This window comes from Phaseolus vulgaris, chromosome 8, assembly GCF_051622355.1.
Source record: "Phaseolus vulgaris cultivar YP4 chromosome 8, ASM5162235v1, whole genome shotgun sequence".
In the NCBI taxonomy this organism is placed as follows: domain Eukaryota; kingdom Viridiplantae; phylum Streptophyta; class Magnoliopsida; order Fabales; family Fabaceae; genus Phaseolus; species Phaseolus vulgaris.
The window spans coordinates 2,652,132-2,671,598 of NC_143505.1; the positions used below are offsets into that span (position 1 = coordinate 2,652,132).

At 29.0% G+C, this 19,467-nt stretch overlaps 3 protein-coding genes across 7 annotated transcripts; 1 reads left to right on the top strand and 2 right to left on the bottom strand.

The window, feature by feature from the left end:
- Positions 1-5,606: 5,606 nt before the first annotated feature.
- On the bottom strand, positions 5,607-8,115 carry LOC150025348 (PI-PLC X domain-containing protein At5g67130-like). The gene is made up of 8 exons (XM_090293575.1): positions 7,974-8,115; positions 7,780-7,902; positions 7,126-7,263; positions 6,677-6,775; positions 6,248-6,551; positions 5,930-6,153; positions 5,737-5,823; positions 5,607-5,642 (listed from the first exon to the last, which is right to left on the bottom strand). The coding sequence occupies exons 1-8, from the start codon at positions 8,055-8,057 to the stop codon at positions 5,607-5,609; spliced, it is 1,095 nt and encodes a 364-aa protein (XP_090149701.1). The 5' UTR covers positions 8,058-8,115.
- Positions 8,116-10,846: 2,731 nt separating this feature from the next.
- On the bottom strand, positions 10,847-18,540 carry LOC137823652 (putative disease resistance protein At1g50180). Of its 5 annotated transcripts, none has more exons than XR_016514837.1 (5): positions 18,470-18,538; positions 16,600-17,628; positions 13,946-15,721; positions 13,615-13,668; positions 10,847-12,066 (listed from the first exon to the last, which is right to left on the bottom strand). XR_016514837.1 is itself a non-coding variant. In XM_068628871.2 (4 exons), the coding sequence occupies exons 2-3, from the start codon at positions 17,609-17,611 to the stop codon at positions 13,950-13,952; spliced, it is 2,784 nt and encodes a 927-aa protein (XP_068484972.2). In that variant the 5' UTR covers positions 17,612-17,621; positions 18,470-18,540; the 3' UTR covers positions 13,384-13,668; positions 13,946-13,949. The 5 variants fall into 5 exon arrangements, 2 of the variants coding, with proteins under 2 accessions (XP_068484972.2, XP_068484971.2); XR_016514836.1 differs by having other exon boundaries at positions 13,593-13,668; XR_016514835.1 differs by having other exon boundaries at positions 13,582-13,668.
- Positions 11,072-12,070, top strand: LOC137823511 (receptor-like protein kinase FERONIA). Its single transcript, XM_068628684.2, has one exon. The coding sequence runs from the start codon at positions 11,072-11,074 to the stop codon at positions 12,068-12,070; it is 999 nt and encodes a 332-aa protein (XP_068484785.2).
- Positions 18,541-19,467: the final 927 nt, after the last annotated feature.

Consider the following 19,467-nt stretch of genomic DNA (forward strand, 5'->3'; position numbering starts at 1 on the left):
GTATTAAGAAAATCCAACCAAACAGACTTCTAAGATTGGATTCCATCAGGTGAACTTTTCAAAAAATATCTTAATCCTTAATTTTTTTAAATATAGTAATAAATAATTAAATTAAATCGATCTACTTAAGAAGTGGTTCAACTCTTATAAAAAAAATAAAAGACGAAAGTTGATTTTCATCTTTATATCTAAACCCCATAGATTAATCCTCTACTTCCTTTCCCAACACTAATAACTGAAAAATAAAACAATGCATAAGGAAAATACTTCAATATAATCAATCACTTCTCCTCTAAACAAACAGTTATTCTTGTGTCTTCAAATCTTACTAATTAAAATTATCCAAATATTATCTATAATAAGATTAAATGAATTAAGTGAATCGAAAATCTTGAAATGTTTAATGAGAAGTTATATAATGTAAAATATTTTTATTGAAATACTTTAAGGTAGTAAATATATATATTAAAATTTAACTAATACACTAGAATGAAAAAAGCGAAGACTTGGATAATTTATTAGGAGCTAGCGTGGTTGCTTCACTCCAACCACCAATAATAACTAAAGAATCTGGGTACCTTACTTTATTTCAACTCATAACTCATTTTTTACACCTAAAATAATTGTTACGCACATTCAAACAACTCAAAATTTAATAAATATAATATTTTCTTAACACAAATACGTTAATATCTTATTATAAAGTAAATTATATATATAAAGATAGGACATCCCTGGTTACTAACTAGGTTTTTATATGTTTAATAGTCTAATCTATTTTTCTTTTCTTACATAAAACTAGAAGAGAAAAATGGTTTAAATAAAAATAATAATTTATCAAATACTTACATTTTGTTTGAATTAAAAATTAAAAAAAGAAATAGAATGAAATATGTTTAGATTATAAATTTATAAGTAATTCATTTGATACTATAAAATAATAATGTATGATAATTTAATAATATTAACAATTATTAAAGTGTTATTATATTATAAATAAATATTAAATACTTAATAGAGGCTCTTATTAATTGGATATCGACTTCAGAATACTTTATTTTTGTTAAATTCTTTTAAACTTCAAATGTTCTTTTTTTAACTTTAAGTAAGATTATTTAAAATTATAATAAAAACTAATTTTAAAGTAGAAATGACTTATAAAAGAAAAAAATCTTTAAAGAAAGGATAAGTAGCACCTGATTTTTCTCACTATTCTATTCCATTATTTGAGTAGAACCTAGGTAACCTACAATCTTTCACTTAAAATCGTACTAAAGTATAATAAAAAGAATACAAATGTTTATTAGATTTTACACGTTAATCCTGAACAAATTTCAATTATTTTTTCTGTCTAATACTGTTATTTCAAAGATATTTTATATTTAAATTTAAATATCATTTCCAATAAATATGGTAGGGGATGTACTTATACAGATTATTTATTATCGGATTGAAGATGATTTAACAAATACATTTCTTTATTTTATGAAGTTTAATTAACTATGCTTAAACTCATAAAATAATAATAATAATAATAATAATTTGTATTTTAAAGTTAAAAAAAAAATTCTTAAAATTAATTCAGTATATAATATCTTTTCAAATTAGGTATATAATAAATTATAAAATTTCAGTTTATAAGTATGAAAAAAATATTTCTATTTTACCTTTATTATTATATTAATTTTTAAAAATACTTTTACGATTTATCTAATATTTCTATTTTTTTTGTTTCATAATGATCAATATTCTTTTATCATATAGTGCAATATTTAGCTGGTGGAAAGTAATAACTTATATATATATATATATATATATATATATATATATTAATTGACATATTTTAATTTAACGGATACATATACAATAAAATTAACATGATTAACACATAAAATTTAAATTAAAATATCAAATTGAGTGTTAATATATTTAATTTTCTATTTTAAATTATTGAGTTTTGTTTGTTTGATCCAACTTTTCTTTTTCTGTTTCAGCTAGGTCTTAATTTTTTTTTTTATATATACACCATGTATTTTACTCTCTAATATACAAGTGAATAAAAAAAAAATTTATATTTATTTTTTTCTACAATTAGGGTTCATCAAAATCTCTCTTTCTTCATTACGATTACGTGCGAGATTAAGTACGCTACCATCACATCAGACAAGGAATATTCATCATCTTCATGGTAATACTGAGTGCTCAAAGTGAAAAAAAATTAATCAGTTAAGTATATATGCACAGATCGATTATTTGTCAATAATATAAAATTTATTTAAATTTTCTCTTAAAAAATATATCATAATTTTACAATATTAAAAACACAATTATAATTTTATATATTTTAATATTTAAAGTGAATATGAATTTTAAATTAAATATATATGATGACAAAATTTTAAGGCAAGAAATATATTTCATGATATCAATGTCATTATACAGTAAAAAAAAATTATCAATTATGAAACTAATTATCATTATTATTCTTAGCATTACAAATATATATTTGCTATAAAGGATCAATTGGAGTATGCTAAAGTTAGCAGTATTTTAATAAAGTTATTATTTTAATTAATGGCCCAAAATTGACTTAAATTAAGACAAAATGGTTTATTATTGGAGAAAAAGGTATCGTGTAGGCCTACTGTTATTGGGCATACTCTTCAAAAAGGCACTGAAACGTGCGTAGTCAATATCATCCTAAAGATGGAAGTATGTGCACATGTGATCTCACTAATGAGTTTTGTCTTCACCTCTACAAAAAGTTTAAATACAATAAGCTTTTTATTATATATTATATGTTTATATTATAGAAGAAACTTTGTTATATCATTTTTTTTCTTGCATAAAAATAGACTAAGTTTTGTTCATAGAAATCAATAGTTAAATCATATTTAATTATAGTAATTAAAGTGCGTATTATATATATATATATATATATATATATATATATATTATAACATATCAATAGTTTAGTTTAATTTATTTAGTATTGATTTTTACTAAACTAAAAATTAAATTTATAAAATAAACTTAAAAAAATAGTAAACTTGTATTACAAACTAGTGGATTGAAATATGAGTTAAAAAAATAACTATTGTTGAACATATAGACATACCCGTAGTCTGTTTTTAATAAACAAATATTTAATAACTTGCAAATTTAATGTATTTCTCTTTTTTTCTTAATATATATTAAAAAATTGAGTTGAGTAATTGATTCTCACGTCTTAGTATTAGTAAAAACATTAAATTATTGTTCATAATTATTGTAGTTATTATAGATCCAAGTAGTTTATCTATAAGCAAAGGTATAGAAGTGTCAACATTCTGAAAAGGCTTAATGTTCACACAAAAATGATCAGCTACATGTTGAAGGTTATATGGATGATGATTGGACTTCAAATATAGTGACAGAAAATCAACCTCAAACTACTTTAGTTTCATAGGAGGGACCTTCTATCACATGCAGAAGCAAGAAGAAAAAAAAGGTTATCACTATCAAGTATTATTGTCGCAAGAGGATTACGATAGAGATGGTGAAAAATTAAATAAAGGAGTTCTCATTATAGTTTATTAAAGAAAATTAAAAAGAAAAGTGATCTTAAATCAGATTTTAAATTCAGGAATCAATCACCTACAGGAAAAAGGTATTATATCCTATAACATCGGTAATGAGAGAATTACCTTTAATTAAAGTAAAATTAATGTATTATTTAAAATATTTATTTTTCTAAATATATATAACTATTTTTAGTTATTATTATTTTTTAGAACCTAAAACTGTTTATCAAATTATTTATTTGGGCCGGATAAGGATTGAACTTCTCCAACATATTCTCATCCATAATGGAAAATTAGAATTACATATTTATCTGGGATTACATATTTATTTGAGTAGAAATAATTTGTTGTGTGTTTATATTTTCTAGTTTTGAAATTTAATATTTTTTAAGGCTTTTGTATTTGTTAGTTCAAGAAGATAATATAAATTACTATATATAATACTTGTACAAATCATATAATAAATAAAAATATTGTAAATATCACTACATGTACAAGAAAATAATGAAATAGAAATCAATTTCCAGAAAAAAAATAAAATTAGTTACTGACTAAATTAGAAACCATTTTAGATATTCAAAAAAATTTGGTTTCTAAATTAGTTTTTATTATTGTTAAATGGTTTCTAAATTGGTATCTAATTAGAAACCAAGACTTTTGCTACCAAATTTAAAATCTAGATAATTGGTAGTTAAAACCTGTGTAGCTAATTAGATAACTATTTAACAATAATAAAAACTAATTTAGAAATTAATTTTTTTTAGTTTCTAAAATGATATCTAATTTAGTTACTATAACAACTAATTATTTTCTGTCTTTAAATTTAGTTTCTATTTCATGATTTTCTTGTAGTGTATGTACTTGTTGTTGTGTTCTTATTCTTTTATCTTTGATTTCTTTAAAAATTTCTTAAGATGATTGTTTTTTCTTCTCTTTTGCTAATATATGATATTCTTCAACATATAAGCAACAACTGGATTGATTTAACATGCCTTTCCATGATGTGTACATATTGGAAGCTTAGTATGAAAAGTCTTGTTTTGTTGAAACTTCAGAACTACTGACTTCTTCTACACTAAGAAAACAATTGTCATTTAAGTATATACTAAGAGAATCATATAATTTGTTTAGTTGGCATACATAACATAGTCGTTGACAAAATTTTATATAAAAGTTTTGTATGTTATAAATATATAGTTTTCATTAAAGATTTTGCAATGTTTATCATATATTTAGAATATATATTGCTGATTTTATATTTTATAAAATATTTATTGCTACGAGTATTAAATAAATTTCTTAACCTAAACCCTAAGCAAACAAAACAAATGTTGAATAGACTTTATCTTGTTTAAAAGAAGTTATGAAAATTCACTAGAAAAATAATTAATTACTATTTGACTAAATTAGATACTATTTTAAAAATAAAAAATTATTAATATCTAAAGTAGTTTCTATTATTAATAAAAATTTATAAAATAATTTTTAAATTGATATTTAACCATTAGTTTATCAATGTTTTAGCTACTTATTATTTTATATTCTATATTAATATTTATTAGTCTTTTATAAACTAATTTAGAATATAACATACTCGTACATAAAATTTTGGTAACTAATTTAAATACCAATTTAAAAATTATTTTATAAATTTTTATTAATAATAAAAATTAATTTAAATACTAATTATTTTTTATCAATAAAATTATATATAATTTAATTAATATAATGAATAATTATTTTTTATCTTTAAACTTAATTACTGTTTAATAATTTTTTTTAGTGATCTTATGCATTTATGCATGACTGCCATCGAACAACTGCATCCAAACCATCTTGATTGTAAGAAATAAAAAAAAATTCCAAATACGATGCTAAAGTGTAGTGACAAGTCGGCACTGATATATCACATTTTTTCTTTACTTAAAATGTTCATCTCAACCACCTCAAACCAAAGAGATTAATCCAATTTAATGGTAATCACTATATCTAATGGTAATCACTATATTTCTAGATGGTTGGCATTGTCACTCTGATTTTTATCTATGGTGGTGAGCAAGCTCCTGATGTTGATCCAGGCTGAAACACAAAAATCAATATAGTGTTACTAGAGTTATGTATTAAGTGTTTGTTTATGCTTTCCAGAAAACAAGAGTGAAGTTAATTGCTTTACCACACATGTATGAACATCATCACATCCACACAATAGCTTTCCATTGAGAGTGTCCACTGCTTGAAATGATCCTCCACCTTCACTCCTCTGCATAATAAAAACCCCACATTAAAATATAAGGGTTATTGGTAAAACAATATATGTTTTAGCAACAAAACTTGGAAAGAAGACATAAAATTTGCCTTAAACCAACCTTGTAATAATCAACAGCAACAAAATTAGCCCATCGGTTACCAGAAGCACCATAACAAGTGTGTATCATGTTAATTAGTTCTCCTGAGTTGTCTTCACATGTGATTGGTTTAATTGGTGCGGATCGAAAATAGTTTACCAACACCAAGGATTTGCTTTTATCGTTAAGAGGAGATGATTCTGCCCTGTTTGGACAGCTTCCTGCTTTCCTACCACCATCTCCATCTGCACAATTCAAGATAAAAACATGACCAAAATGAAAGTTGGCAATAAGAAGAGAAAAAGTAAAAGCCTAAGAATGAAATTGGTTTTTTCTTACACTGATTTTCAACCATGAAATTCCACTGATAAGCAATGCCTTCACTTTGTTCCTTAGACTTAACAGAAGTGAAGACTAGTAATCTTTGGTTTTTGGCAACCATATCACTGACTAGAGGCCAATCTTGACCATTTCTTGGCATGCTTGCCAGTGGAAACCAATACTTCATCAGACCGGCTTTAGTGAAGACATTCGTCAAACCATTTGGGGCATGAACATAATCTTCCAAAATAATTGTGACAATTTCAGTTGGATTTGCTGATAGAAAAGCTTCAATTTCCTTCAGTGTGTCTATGGCGGGTTCCTACTAGTTAATCACAAGTTAGGATCTTGTAGTAACCAACGATTTTTCAAACTTGTTTTCTCCCGAAATAAGCTGCGAAAACATAGAACAAAAACAAACAAAATTGGGTGGATGATTTTACATACAAAAGCTGTGATGTCATGACATTGGCCTTCAAATGAATGGCATAACCACACATCTCCCTCAAAATCATATGTATCTAGCATCAGTCCACGCACTCCATTCTACAAATTAACCATTGTTTAGGATTCAGGTCAAATATATGTACTATTAAGAACTGCACGATAAAAATGTTTTTTTTTATATAAAAATTGAAGTATTCCTTCAATATTTTTATCTAATTTGTTTTTTAAACAAATTAACCATTGTTGAAATGAAGGGTGGCTCAAACATTTCTTATGAGTATCTAGCATTAGAAAAGTAATGATATTTTAAGCTAACTGTAGTGAATACATACATTTAGAGCTGTGGATTATAGATAAGTGATCTGGTTTTTTTACAGTTATATAAGGTTGGAACAGCCGTCAAATATTTCATTTTAATTCATCTAATTTTTGCTGATAAAAAAACATACATTTAGTTGTTGGGTGATTGTGTCTTCCTGGTTGTCAACAGTTAATCGAGGCACGCCTGTGTGAGAGGGCTCCCCATCAATGGCAAAAGCGTTGTGCGTTGTCAAAAATGCATATTTGTTGAATGGTAGAGAATTATTCTGTCAGAAAGAAAAAGAGCAGTTATGCATTATGATCGAACATATCTTTTTCTTTTTCTTTGACCAGCTGCAAAAAATAAATAAAACATGTTTTTATCTATCTTCCAAAACTTACATGGCTTATAAATTTGCTGATCTCATTTTATTTTTCAATTGCTAAAGATCATTTAGACTTTCACTACACTGGTTCACTATGATCATACCTATTGATGTAGATGATTGTGATTAAATATAATAATAGTGGTTATGAGACCAATTTCACCAAAACAAGAACCATCCAAGAGATCCAACCACGTGGTTGTTGAATTATTAGTTTGTGCAATCTAGGACTTTGGTAGTTATACTTATAATTATCTGTCTTAATCAAATTATTGATTTTTATCCTACCCCTCTTTCCATTGGAAGGTGATGTGAAAATTAGGTTTAACTCTTTGTGAGTTATGTGTTTTCATAATCAAAGTCAACGCCATTGTGAAAGTTAGGCAAAAGGTAGAGAGAGAGAGAGAGATATCTTACTGTGAGCTTGAATTGATTTGTAACAGTTGATCTAACACACCTAGAGCCTGAAAACCCTAATAGACAGGAAAAACAGTAGAGCCCAGCTTCACAATCTCCATCGGATGAGCACTCATCAAGAAGCTTCAATGTTCAAAGATTAGTTTGAAACCAACAAAAGATGAAAACAAGAAAACATATATAACGGTACAAACCTTGCATGTTCCATCAGAACAAGCAGTGGTCATGTTGTAAAGAAGTGGAAGAATAGCCAGAAGCAAGAACAGAAGAGAACTCATTTCGACAATGATCGAAGAAAAGAGCAATCACACAGAACACAATATGATATGAATAATCAATGATGTTTTATTCTGCCTGGGCTGAGAAAACTAAGGAAAACATAGGACTGAACCATTTTGGTCCCTCGCTTTAAATTAATTTTTCAGTAATGTTTATTAATTAATACACAATGAATAATTAATTACAAGTTTTAAAGTTTTAATTAATATTTATTATGGGAAATATTCACAAGTTCCCTGATAATATTAAATGTTTATTTAATTCTATACTCTTTTTTTTTATGTAAGAATAACATGGTATTAAATCAAAACATCATAACTTATATATGGAGAAGAATTTTAATCCAAATTGAACATCAAAAGTAACTATGGTTAATTAATTTTATTCGGAATCAAAAGTAATTATGGAATTTCAATGCATCTGAATTATCATTGAAGAACGTGATGTTACGTATATTAGATGTAATTAACTTACTTAAGATAGACAACCGATTAATTTTTTCACCGCTATTTTACAACCTATTTTATTAATTTTATAATCAATAATTTAGTTTATATTTGGATTAAATGACTTAATTTAATATTTTATTATTATTTATGATTGTTAAAAGGTTGCACATTGGAAGAAAATGAAATGTCATAATAACTTTTTTCTTATACTAAAGACTAAAAAATTATGTAAGATAACAAAATTAAGAAGAGAGAATATATAGAAAATGTGGTTATTTTGAATGGAGAAAAAATACTGAAAAAAGAAAAGTAAAAATTTGTCAATAATTTAATTATATACTAAAATTATATATATATGATTTGATAATTTAAATAATTATCAAAAGTGTTATTTTCATTAAACATTAAATATGAGTAAATATAAATTAATATTTAAATACTTATCTTGCTAAAAAATTATTTCACTATCTACTTAAAAAATAATCACAAATTATTTTATATCCATTATAATCTTTAAAGTTTCACCTTATTAATCCATGTAGGTATAGTGGATATCACTTTACTATTAAAACAATAACGAATTTTAAAAAAATATAATATTTAAAAAAATTAGTGATCATTCTACATAAAGAAGATTAATTTCAATTATTTTTATATTATAAATATATAGATGGTTTAAAGTTTTTAAAAAAATAAATAATTTTATATTATAATAACAGTAAGAAACACATGTTTAATCTTATTATATTTATATTTTTAGCTTTAGCAACACACATACAAAACAATCCATTGGCATTTGAGTGGTCATATCAATGAATGTTGGAGAATGTTTATCTCATTGCTCATTATGTGAACGACGTTAACATATAATATTGTTAATAACAATGCAAAAATAAAATAAAAATACTGTGATGAAAAAATGGGAATGGCAAGAGAGAAATTGGACAAATGTTTGTATCTTAGCATCTTTCCACCATTTTTTCTTCAGTAAGTGAGCCAATTCAAACCCAACAAATGCATGTAAATCCACGACTGTTTCTTCCTGCACCTCCATACCTTCTTCTCTCACCTCCATATATTTTTGAATTTCCAAAAATGCCCATCTATAATATTTTGATTACATAATCTGGAAGTCATATTTCAAATTTATAATTAGCTTCTAGATTATGTAATCCAGAAACCTTTTTTCAGATGCATTCCGAAAGTTTTATTTAGCTTCCAGATTATGTAATCCAGAAGCCTTTTTTCAAATGTGTTTTGGATTACATAATCCGGAAACTAGTTTATGAGGGTGAAAAAAAAAAGATAAAAATGTATTTTCATATTGTGTATAGAGGTAGCAGAAAAAGATATGGAGGTGGCAGAAAAAGATATGGCGGTGGTGCAGGAAGAAACAGTCTAAATCCACTCACACCTTCTACAGAGTAGTGGACCCCTTAATCTAAACAAGGCTTAAGCTTTAATTTAGAATTACAAAAATTAAAAAATATTATTTTTAATCACAAATCAATGATTTTAGTAAAAAGATATATTAAATTAGGACTAATTTAGCTTAAAATGAAATAATTTCTTCTTCTAAAACTTATATCAATAGCTACATCAAACTATAAGCATATATATGAACACAGGGATTTTATAACAATTTGAGCCATTCTTTATAAGTTTTTTTTTATTTAAAGTTAGAAATTTTAATAATCTAATTTTGAGATTAAATAGTTGTGGAAATTTTTATTTGAACATATTAAATTAGGATGAATTAATTTTAAAATGAATGGACTTTAAAACACTAATTAAATCTGTAGCTATTACCTCCTTTCTTATAGTTTGGCTCGTTTTTTATTGGTTCAATGAGTTTTTTATTATTTTTACTTCTGTAATTTTAAGTTATGCAAACCAATGTTTTGACAGATTCTCGATTCAATCAAAATTCATAGATCGTATCTGTTTTTAAAACTATACTCGTAAGTAATATAAGAAATATAAAACTACAGTATATGTAAATTCAATATCAATTCTAACATACACCTCTATTAAAATATGTAAATAACCTTAAATAAAAAGAGGTTGTGGATAAAAATCATTTTCAGAACTCTTTTTTCAGAAATATTTTGAATTTAAATTTCTAGAACACATTTTTAAATTCCAAAAGTTCTTATCAGAATGCATTTTCAATTTTATGTTTTCTAGATATTTTTTTTTTTTGGAATGTATTTTTTTAGTTTTGTATTATATTTATTATTTTGGATTTGAAAATCCAGAATAAAGATAATTTTGAAATTTTTAAAAGATGATAGGATGCAGTTAAAAGTGATATGTTGCATGAAGAAATTGCCTAATCATAATGACCAAGTCCAAGACTTCATGTATGTAGCTTTCTCTGGCTTAGTCTTGTACTCTTATTGGGACAACCCAAGCAAGACTCAGCAACATGGAATATTTATTTTTCTATATACACAATTAAAAATAGTTTTTTCTAATTGCGTGTGACGAACTCCAAAACTAAGTCTTAATTAGCAATTTATGGACAATCTTATCATGAACAGTCCTAGACTTCCTCAACACTAATGGGTCTTCTTTCACTTTTGTCCTGCTTCTCTAACCCTGAACCAGGGGAAAACAGATTACTCATGACAACAACCTTCAACATCATGGAAGAACTTTGCCACCACTTTTCACTTGCAGAGATACAGTCATCACTAGCGAGTGTTAACGAATCTTTGGTGATTGGAGAAGATTCATTCGGGGCAGTGTACAAGGGTTACCTGAAAAAAGGTGATACAACTGTTGCAATAAAGTGGTTCAAAAAGGGTTCTCTTTCTGGTCTCTCAGAATCACAGTTGAAGAACGAGGTTCTCTTCCTTTGTCAACTCCACCACCCCAACATCATGCCTTTAATTGGATTTTGCATTGGAAGAGACCCCCGTCTGATTCTTGTACATGAATACATGCTTAACGCTTCACTCAGTGATCACCTTCATTATAGAAACAATCACAAAGTTGTTCCACTTTCGTGGAAAAGGAGGCTTCAAATTTGCATAGGTGTGGCACGTGGGTTGCACTATCTACACACAGGAGGCAGGTGTTCTGTGATACACAGTTTTTTGAAAACACAGTACATCCTTTTGGATCAAAACTGGGAGCCTAAAATTTCTGGTTTATTGTTGTCCAAAAGGGGAGCTGTTGATGTTGTAAGGTCATCTCTTGTTGTGAGAAACCATGATACTTTCGCATATTGTGATCCTGAGTATGCAGCATCTGGCATCTTGACTGCGAAATCAAATGTGTTTTCATTTGGTGTGGTTCTATTGGAAGTTGTGAGTGCAAAGCAAGCGCGAGATTTGTACTTGGAACGTGTGAACAACCCCAATTATTCAGTGGAGGTACATGCAGAAAAGATAGTTGATCCGTTTCTTGAGTCCAAAATTGCTCCAGATTGTTGGAAAACGTTCATTGAGATTACTGAGAGGTGCTTGCATAAACAAGGAACGGAACGACCCAACATGGGCGAAGTGGAGATGCAGCTTGAGTTTGCGCTTCAATTGCAGGAGAAAGCAGAAACCTAGGAGGAGTCGCAACACACGACAATATCAAGATTTAAAAAAATGAAGGAAAAAGATATATTGATGTCCTATTTTGATAATTTTCTACATTGATTGAATGAACAATATAAAATCAGCTTGTTGCACCAGTGTTACTACATATATGTATTTTATATTTCAAATTCTCTTTTATACATGGGAATCCTCGGGAGGAAATTTGCCACTTTTCTCTACTTTTTTTAGTAGCAACCATGGCAAATTAAAAGGGTTTTAACCACTGCTTAGACACTTTTTTCTGCAAAATTCTGCAGCAACCATGGCAAATCAAAATCTATGGTTTGTTTTTGTTGCGTTGAATGTCTTCTTTTCGTGTGGTTGCCTATTCTTGTATAAGGCTTGGGACACCCTGAAGTGTCCCTCTTAATTTCAAATTCTCTGGGCATATTTTGCAAGGAATAGAATAGAATACGGTGGCAGCTGAGATTGCTTAGTGTAAGTCAATAAGACAATGACTAAGGTCTAAAGCTTTAGCAATTTATAAAAAAAAATTCTATATAAGATACTTTGACATGAGACATTCATTCCCTTCCTCATTTAGCCTGTCTTTTTCCTTTTCTATTATATTACAACCTTTACTTCTTTGACCACAAAACAAAAGGGTATCCTCTGTTTTCTTTTGTTTCTCATACTGAGTCCAAGTGAGCAAATTCATGCTATCAAGCAAATGTTTTAAGGAAAAGAAAAGTCAATTATCATAGAACTTTGTCATTGCTTTTTCCCTTGAAGAGTTACAATCAGCAAGAAGGAACTTCAAGCAAAGTTGAGTAATTGGATTAAACATCTATAAGAAAGTGGTAATATCATCCCGGTTGGTGGATGCTGTCTAATGGTGGCATAAACATTCTTTTTATGGTTTTTCCCAGAACAGCATTAGGTTGGTGCTTTCACAACTCCACCGCCCCAATCTTGTGCCTTTGATTGGATTTCGCAATGAAGGAAACAAGTTGGTTCTCGATTATGAGTACATGACTGCTGGTTCCCTTCATGATTACATTTATCACTAAAGTACTAACAAAGTTGGTTCACTTCTGTGTAAGAGAGGCTTCACATTTACATATACATGGGACCCGGATTGCACTATTTTCTTCACACAAGAGTCAAGTATGTTCATGACATTAAAACCCAAGACATTCTTTTATTGGACAAAATTTTCTAACCTCCGGTAGTATATATTTCTTCTCTTAAAATAACAACACTCATTTTTCTATGATTATTTTTTTTCCTAATTTAAATTTTAATGAAAAAAAGAAAAAAAAAATGTTACTGAGTGAAGAAAGTTATATGAAATGAAGTATGTAATACATTCTGAAAACATAGAAATCAGTGTTTACATTTACAAGTTTGTGATAATAAAACAACCAAGCTTTTTCACTAAATAGGATTCGGAAAATCTATTCTACAAACAATCTCGCAAATATAAAAAATCATATTAAATAAAAATAATTGAATCCATCGATGACAATGCAAAAAAATACCAGGCACGAACATAGCAAGTTCCAAGTTTAAACCTCAGATTCTGGAGACTGAAAGCACGAGGGTAAAGGAGGATAGTTATTGATTCACTGCAAATGTACAAAAAGTTGTTAGCATGAATTTATTGTGTCAACAAATCATAAGAAAATAACTTCCTGTTTCATGGAACACTAAAAGTTCAAGCAACGTCAAATTTATAACAACTGGAGAACAAGTGATCAACTGTGCCCTAATTATTTGTTTGTCATAATATAGAAATGAGAATCAACCAAACATGAAAGACTGAAACAACAAACACAAGGAAAGCTTACAAAAAATAATTTTGAGCAAATTACTTCAACGCGGTATTTAAACTTTTCAACTTACATCCTTAGTTCAAAAATACAATAGATGGAACATGCTGGACTTTGTGGTAATCCTCTCCAGCAGTTCCAAGCCTGGTCTTGAATGATTTAGGCATCCACCTGATTTCTAGCTCCCGAAGACTAGTAACATATTTTAGCCCATCAGGAATCGTCTTTAAATTGTTGCAATCAGATATGCTCAATCGGTAAAGACTAGGCATGGCTTCATTCTCTATTGTCCACTCATCTAGATTAGGCAAGCCACGAAGTATAATAACCTTTAGCTGAGGAAAACCATTTCGTGTGCATGCCATTTTCTTTCCAACAAACATATCCCACCCATTTAGAAACTTCAAGTTAGGAAGCTTCTCTAATGTTACCATTGGGTCTTCCACAAGTCTGCAACCCCATAGAGTCAACTTTGAAAGCTGTGGAGGAAACAGTGAGGCATCTGGCAGCCTTTCCATCCGCCCTTCAACCTGCAGTTTACGGAGGGAAGGACAGCCGAGCACCAATTTTTCAACATCTACTACATTTTCAGGGAAGGAAAGCATGTCGGTCCTTAAAGACAAGGATTGAAGGCAGTCCAACCTCTTATTAGGGGGACTGAAACTTTCACTAAACTTTTGAAAATGTCTTGGGTCATTCAGGACTAACTTTCTGAGCTTTTTTAACTTCAACAGATCTTTTACATCACATTTGCTGGCAGGAAAGTTGACTAGTGTCTGTAAATTAGTCAAGTTTTCCAATTGCAGGTTGTTAGCAATATTCCCACACCAATTAGGAAGATATAAATGCCTCAACCGTTTCAACTTACAAATTACATTTGGAATTTCCACTGTTGAATCCCAGCTCACTTTATTGACTGTTTGCAAATTTAGGAATTGCAGATTCTCCAAATTGCCCAAGGAAGATGGCAGTACTTGTATAGGAGTCCTTTTTAGACTCAGAAACTTCAACCATAAAAGATTTCCCACTTCTTTAGGCAATGACTGTCCCTTCAGCCCCTTAATTCCTTCAAGATCTAGAACTCTAAGTAATTTGAACTTCACAAAAACACCTCTGACTAGGTCCCAATTTTCCATCCTACACTTCTTGTCGTGAAAAAATACGAGGGATCTGAGATATTGATTCACTTGCTTGTCCTGCGGAATCAATTGATCAACATGTTGATCCAAGTAGACAGCAAGCCTACGAACTTCATCAATTCGTCTTGCATCTGATACATTAGATGAATGAGTAGCATCAATGGTACTTTCTTGTGATCCATTAATAATGTATAGAAAATTTTCTTTTCTGGCCTTTGACAAACACAGATCCCGCATTAAATCATGGAGCCTGTAGGTTTTGATCCTACCAGTCGACCCCATCTGACCAATTTGAAGCATGCAGCGGCTAATTAAATTACCTAAATAGCGTTCAGCAACATCCTCCATTGTCTCATCCCGTTCACTCTCGTATTGAGATGGAACAACACCTTCTGCCACCCATAACTGCAGTAGTTTAGTTTTTGGTATCTCAGAATCTTCAGGGAATTGACTTAAATAGAGAAAGCATGGCTTCAGTTGACAAGGCAAGTCCTGGTAACTTAAATCCAACACTTCATCTAATCTTCGCCTATCACGAACCTCTGCTCCTATCAGGTACGAACTTAGATGCCTGTGTATTTTTTCCCACTCATTGACCGACTCCTTTGTAGCCAAAAGGCCTCCTAGAACGATGATAGCCAAAGGCAGACCAGCACACTTTGCAACCATTTCTCTGCCTAATCTTTTAAAGTCATCAGAAGTCGTGGATTCTGCAAAAAGTAACAGGAAATTATCGCATTAACTAAAACGATGGTACCATAAACAAGAATACAGAAATTCTTCCGAAGTATACGCATTTCCTTGTTTATGCAGAATATCAAACATGAGAGAAGTCATTACACATTTCCTTGTTTATGCAGAAACATCTACAGATTCAACTGTAAATTAAACAACGATTATTACTAACCATATACTTAGTTGTAAAAGAGCAGAAAACACTTATTTAAGATACATAATCTTAAATATAATTCAATAAAAAGGTCCATATCTTACCTTTAGAAAAGCCAGATGGTATTAAGGAGACCAAATGCAGAAAGTTCCCCATTTTGACTCTTAACACATATTATAAAGTTAAATATAGAAAATTTAAAATATATAAAAATTAAAAAACAGTTTATGATTGAATAAAATGAAAGATTATTTAATTCATCTATTCCCACAGAATGGGGTATATCTAGTTTCACATGAAAACAGAGCACTTTACATTTTCACAATACTCAAACTTCCTTTGAATTTCATATTGCAATATATGACAGTGTTTTTATTCCTTAGACACCTGAACTATCACTTATTACAGCCAAATAAACAACAACAAAAAAAAATCAACTTAAGGAAATTATGCTTTTTTTAAAAAACAAAAAGTGCTAATTTTTACTCATAAATATATGCTTAAAAATTATAATGATTGTGTGAATTTTTCGAAAAAAGAAAGAAAGTGCTTTTATCACTTTCCTCCCGGTATCACATAACTGATAAATATGAAAGATAAATGAGAAAATTGGGAAATTAGATATGAAATAATGAAACAAACTATTTGAGCATTTTTAAGAGTTAAATAAGTTTGCTCGCTGAAGACATTTCTAGGTACCTGGGTCATCTTGTCTTGGAAAAGCTTTTTTCTTAAACAATGCCCAACTGTCGTCTGCATTTAAGCAACTTGGTTCATGAAGCAAGCCTTCAGGATTCACATGCAATGAAATGTCTTTATTGCGGGACGTAAAAACTATCTTACTCCTAGTATTTTGTGATGGAAAGGCAGGACTTAAAATGTCCCATGCCTCATTGCTCCATATGTCATCCAGGATGATCAAACATTTCTTCTCTTGCTGAACTTTAAACAACTTCCTTGCCAGTTCATCATCTTTCATTTTCGTAATCTCATCCCTTTCCTCTTTCGTAGGAGAAATTAGCTTTAGTAAAATCCCCTCCCAAACATCTCTTTTCTTGCATTGCTGAGATATATAGGCCCAAGCAAAACCATCAAAGTTTCGCCTAATAGCATTGTAATGGTAAATGCTTTTGGCAAGTGTAGTTTTACCAAGACCACCCATTCCACAAATATAAACAAATCGATAGCCCATATTTTCATTTAATAGCCATTCCGCCACTTTTTCTATGTCCTTATCTAAGCCAACAATGAACTCTTCCACAATGTGAGAATAAGACCATCTCAATTGTCTTTTCACCTCAGACGCTTCTTCATTGTCCTTTGTTGCAGTCAAACCATAAGTTTGTAAGCTTCTTGTAAGGTCAGATATTCGAGAATTGATTGATATGAGATCATAGCCGACTTTGTGAATATTTATAGTTCTAGAGACTGGATTTTTAGCTCCAATACTTCTTCCAAATGCAACCTTAATAGCATAAATTTCAATCACATCCTCTGCATCAAAGGCTAATTTTCTAACCTCCGAAATATAATTCTTTATAGTATCACCTTCATCCTGCCTGCTCTCAGCATCTCTTAGGAAACATTGCATCCTCTTTAGTTCATTTTTCATGTTTATGACTTTGTCACTCACCCCGATTAACAATCTGGCCTCTTCAATCAGTAGATCACCAAGCCTATCAACTGCAAAGGACACAACTGCCTCAACCATCTTGATTATTCTGTCTCCTTCAAGAACAAAATCATGAGATAAAACGTCATCTCATATCGTTAAGCCTCACATATGAGACAGCAACTTTACTCTAATAAAACAGCCATTCTTTTTACGCCTAAATCGATAGATAGAAGCCTTTTTTATGCAGGTGATATATGAAATTATGAATGTGTATTAATTAGTCAAATTGTCATAAGATTTTGCAAAACAGATCATGAAGAGTCTAATGCATAAATTCTTGGCAATCAAATACTTCTTCCCCTCATTGTCCATTTCAAATTGGAAAAGGGGAACTAAAAACAAAACTGGGAAAACCTAGAATATGTAAACTTCAAGTACAAAAACATGCTAACATTGAAAAGGAAAGGACAAACTTAAGGTTGAAAAGCAGTTAGAAGAAGAAGAAGAAGAAAAAATGGAAAAGGTTACTGAACGCAGTTGAACTTTCTATACAAAGTTAAATCTATAGTATATTCCTCCAATCCATGTTCCAGAAACCATAAAAATCTAGTTACTGTTAAATTTTGTGCATGTGTTACTTCAACTACAAAGTAAATCCCTACACTGCCAGAAGCAGACCAGTGTTGACTTTTGAAAAAATAATGTATGCTTAACAAATTCTTGAAGAATACCATATGCTAAATAATATACGATTTCATATGAAGCAGGAATCTACAGCTAGAAATTTTTCGCAAGCATAAATTTAAAGCCGAAAAGCATAACAGTGAAATTAGATATGGAATCAATTATGGGAGCATAATTAACGAGATCCAGTTAAGGATGGCCAAATCATAGAACACAAAAAGAGATTAAGGAACAAGTAGGGCTTGTAAAAGAAGCAGAAGAAGATACCACCTTCTATGGAGTGCCTCTTGTTCAACCCAATGTGTGGTGTGGTGTGGTTCTGCAACCAAGCGCTTTGGAGTTTGGATGCTCCATTAATGCTATTTTATTGCATATATAATAAGAAAAATGTCAGCAAATAATTTCGAGTAAAATTAATTTTAAAATAAAATAATTTATGATGAAAAACAATGTTTTTCAATTTTTAAGTTAATAATGATATTTTTATACTTTTATCTATAAATTAGTAGTTACTTTCTCTTTCTATAATTTAACTTGAACAATTACTTTGTCATGGGAACAAGAAACTGATACCAAAAATAATGGTGATGATCAGAACATTTTCAGTATTTTGAGCTGAGGAAATAGATTATTTATTTTAAGTCATTAAACAAGATTAATACAACATCGTTAAAACTTAATAAACATTTGAGTTGTTAAGAATTATTGCAATACGAAATTAGCAACTCTTGAAATATTGATTGGATACACCTTATAGCCTATTAAAACAACACTAAATATTATTATATTTGTTTCCCTTTTATCATATTATATTGTTAAGTATATTTTGGAGTGCAATGAAATTTTATATGTTTTCACATATTTAATGTACATTTTAATTTATTTGTTAGGTTTAATTTTATTTTTTTATTTAAAATCGATTTTGAAAAAAAAAACTAGTTTAATTTTCTTATCAAACTGATTTATAACTATTTCTTTAAAAAAAATATAAATTTAGTTTACAATCCAATTATTTAAATTTGGAATTATAAAACTTTAAATTGATTTTCTTAGAATATATTAATGTAAATATAATTTTAATCCAACTACTTGGATTTATAATGAATTCAAGTTAAATAAATTACACCACACAGACTCGCCAATTATTTTTTATTTTATTTTATATGTTTCCAGCAAGATTGGAGAACCAATAAATTATTCTACATACTAAATACATAAATATACTTAAAAAATAAAAGTTAAGAAATTGTTGAAAATTTATAAAAATT

Excerpts from the sequence above, each read along its gene's own strand:
- LOC137823511 (XM_068628684.2), top strand. The coding sequence starts at position 11,072 with ATGGGTCTTCTTTCACTTTTGTCCTGCTTCTCTAACCCTGAACCAGGG.
- LOC137823652 (XM_068628871.2), bottom strand. The coding sequence starts at position 17,611 with ATGGTTGAGGCAGTTGTGTCCTTTGCAGTTGATAGGCTTGGTGATCTA. Across the intron at positions 15,722-16,599 it reads TCCAAGACAAGATGACCCAG|AATCCACGACTTCTGATGAC; the intron begins GTACCTAGAAAT and ends TACTTTTTGCAG.
- LOC150025348 (XM_090293575.1), bottom strand. The coding sequence starts at position 8,057 with ATGAGTTCTCTTCTGTTCTTGCTTCTGGCTATTCTTCCACTTCTTTAC. Across the intron at positions 6,552-6,676 it reads GTCATGACATCACAGCTTTT|GAACCCGCCATAGACACACT; the intron begins GTATGTAAAATC and ends ATTAACTAGTAG. Across the intron at positions 6,154-6,247 it reads TTTCATGGTTGAAAATCAGT|ATGGAGATGGTGGTAGGAAA; the intron begins GTAAGAAAAAAC and ends TGAATTGTGCAG.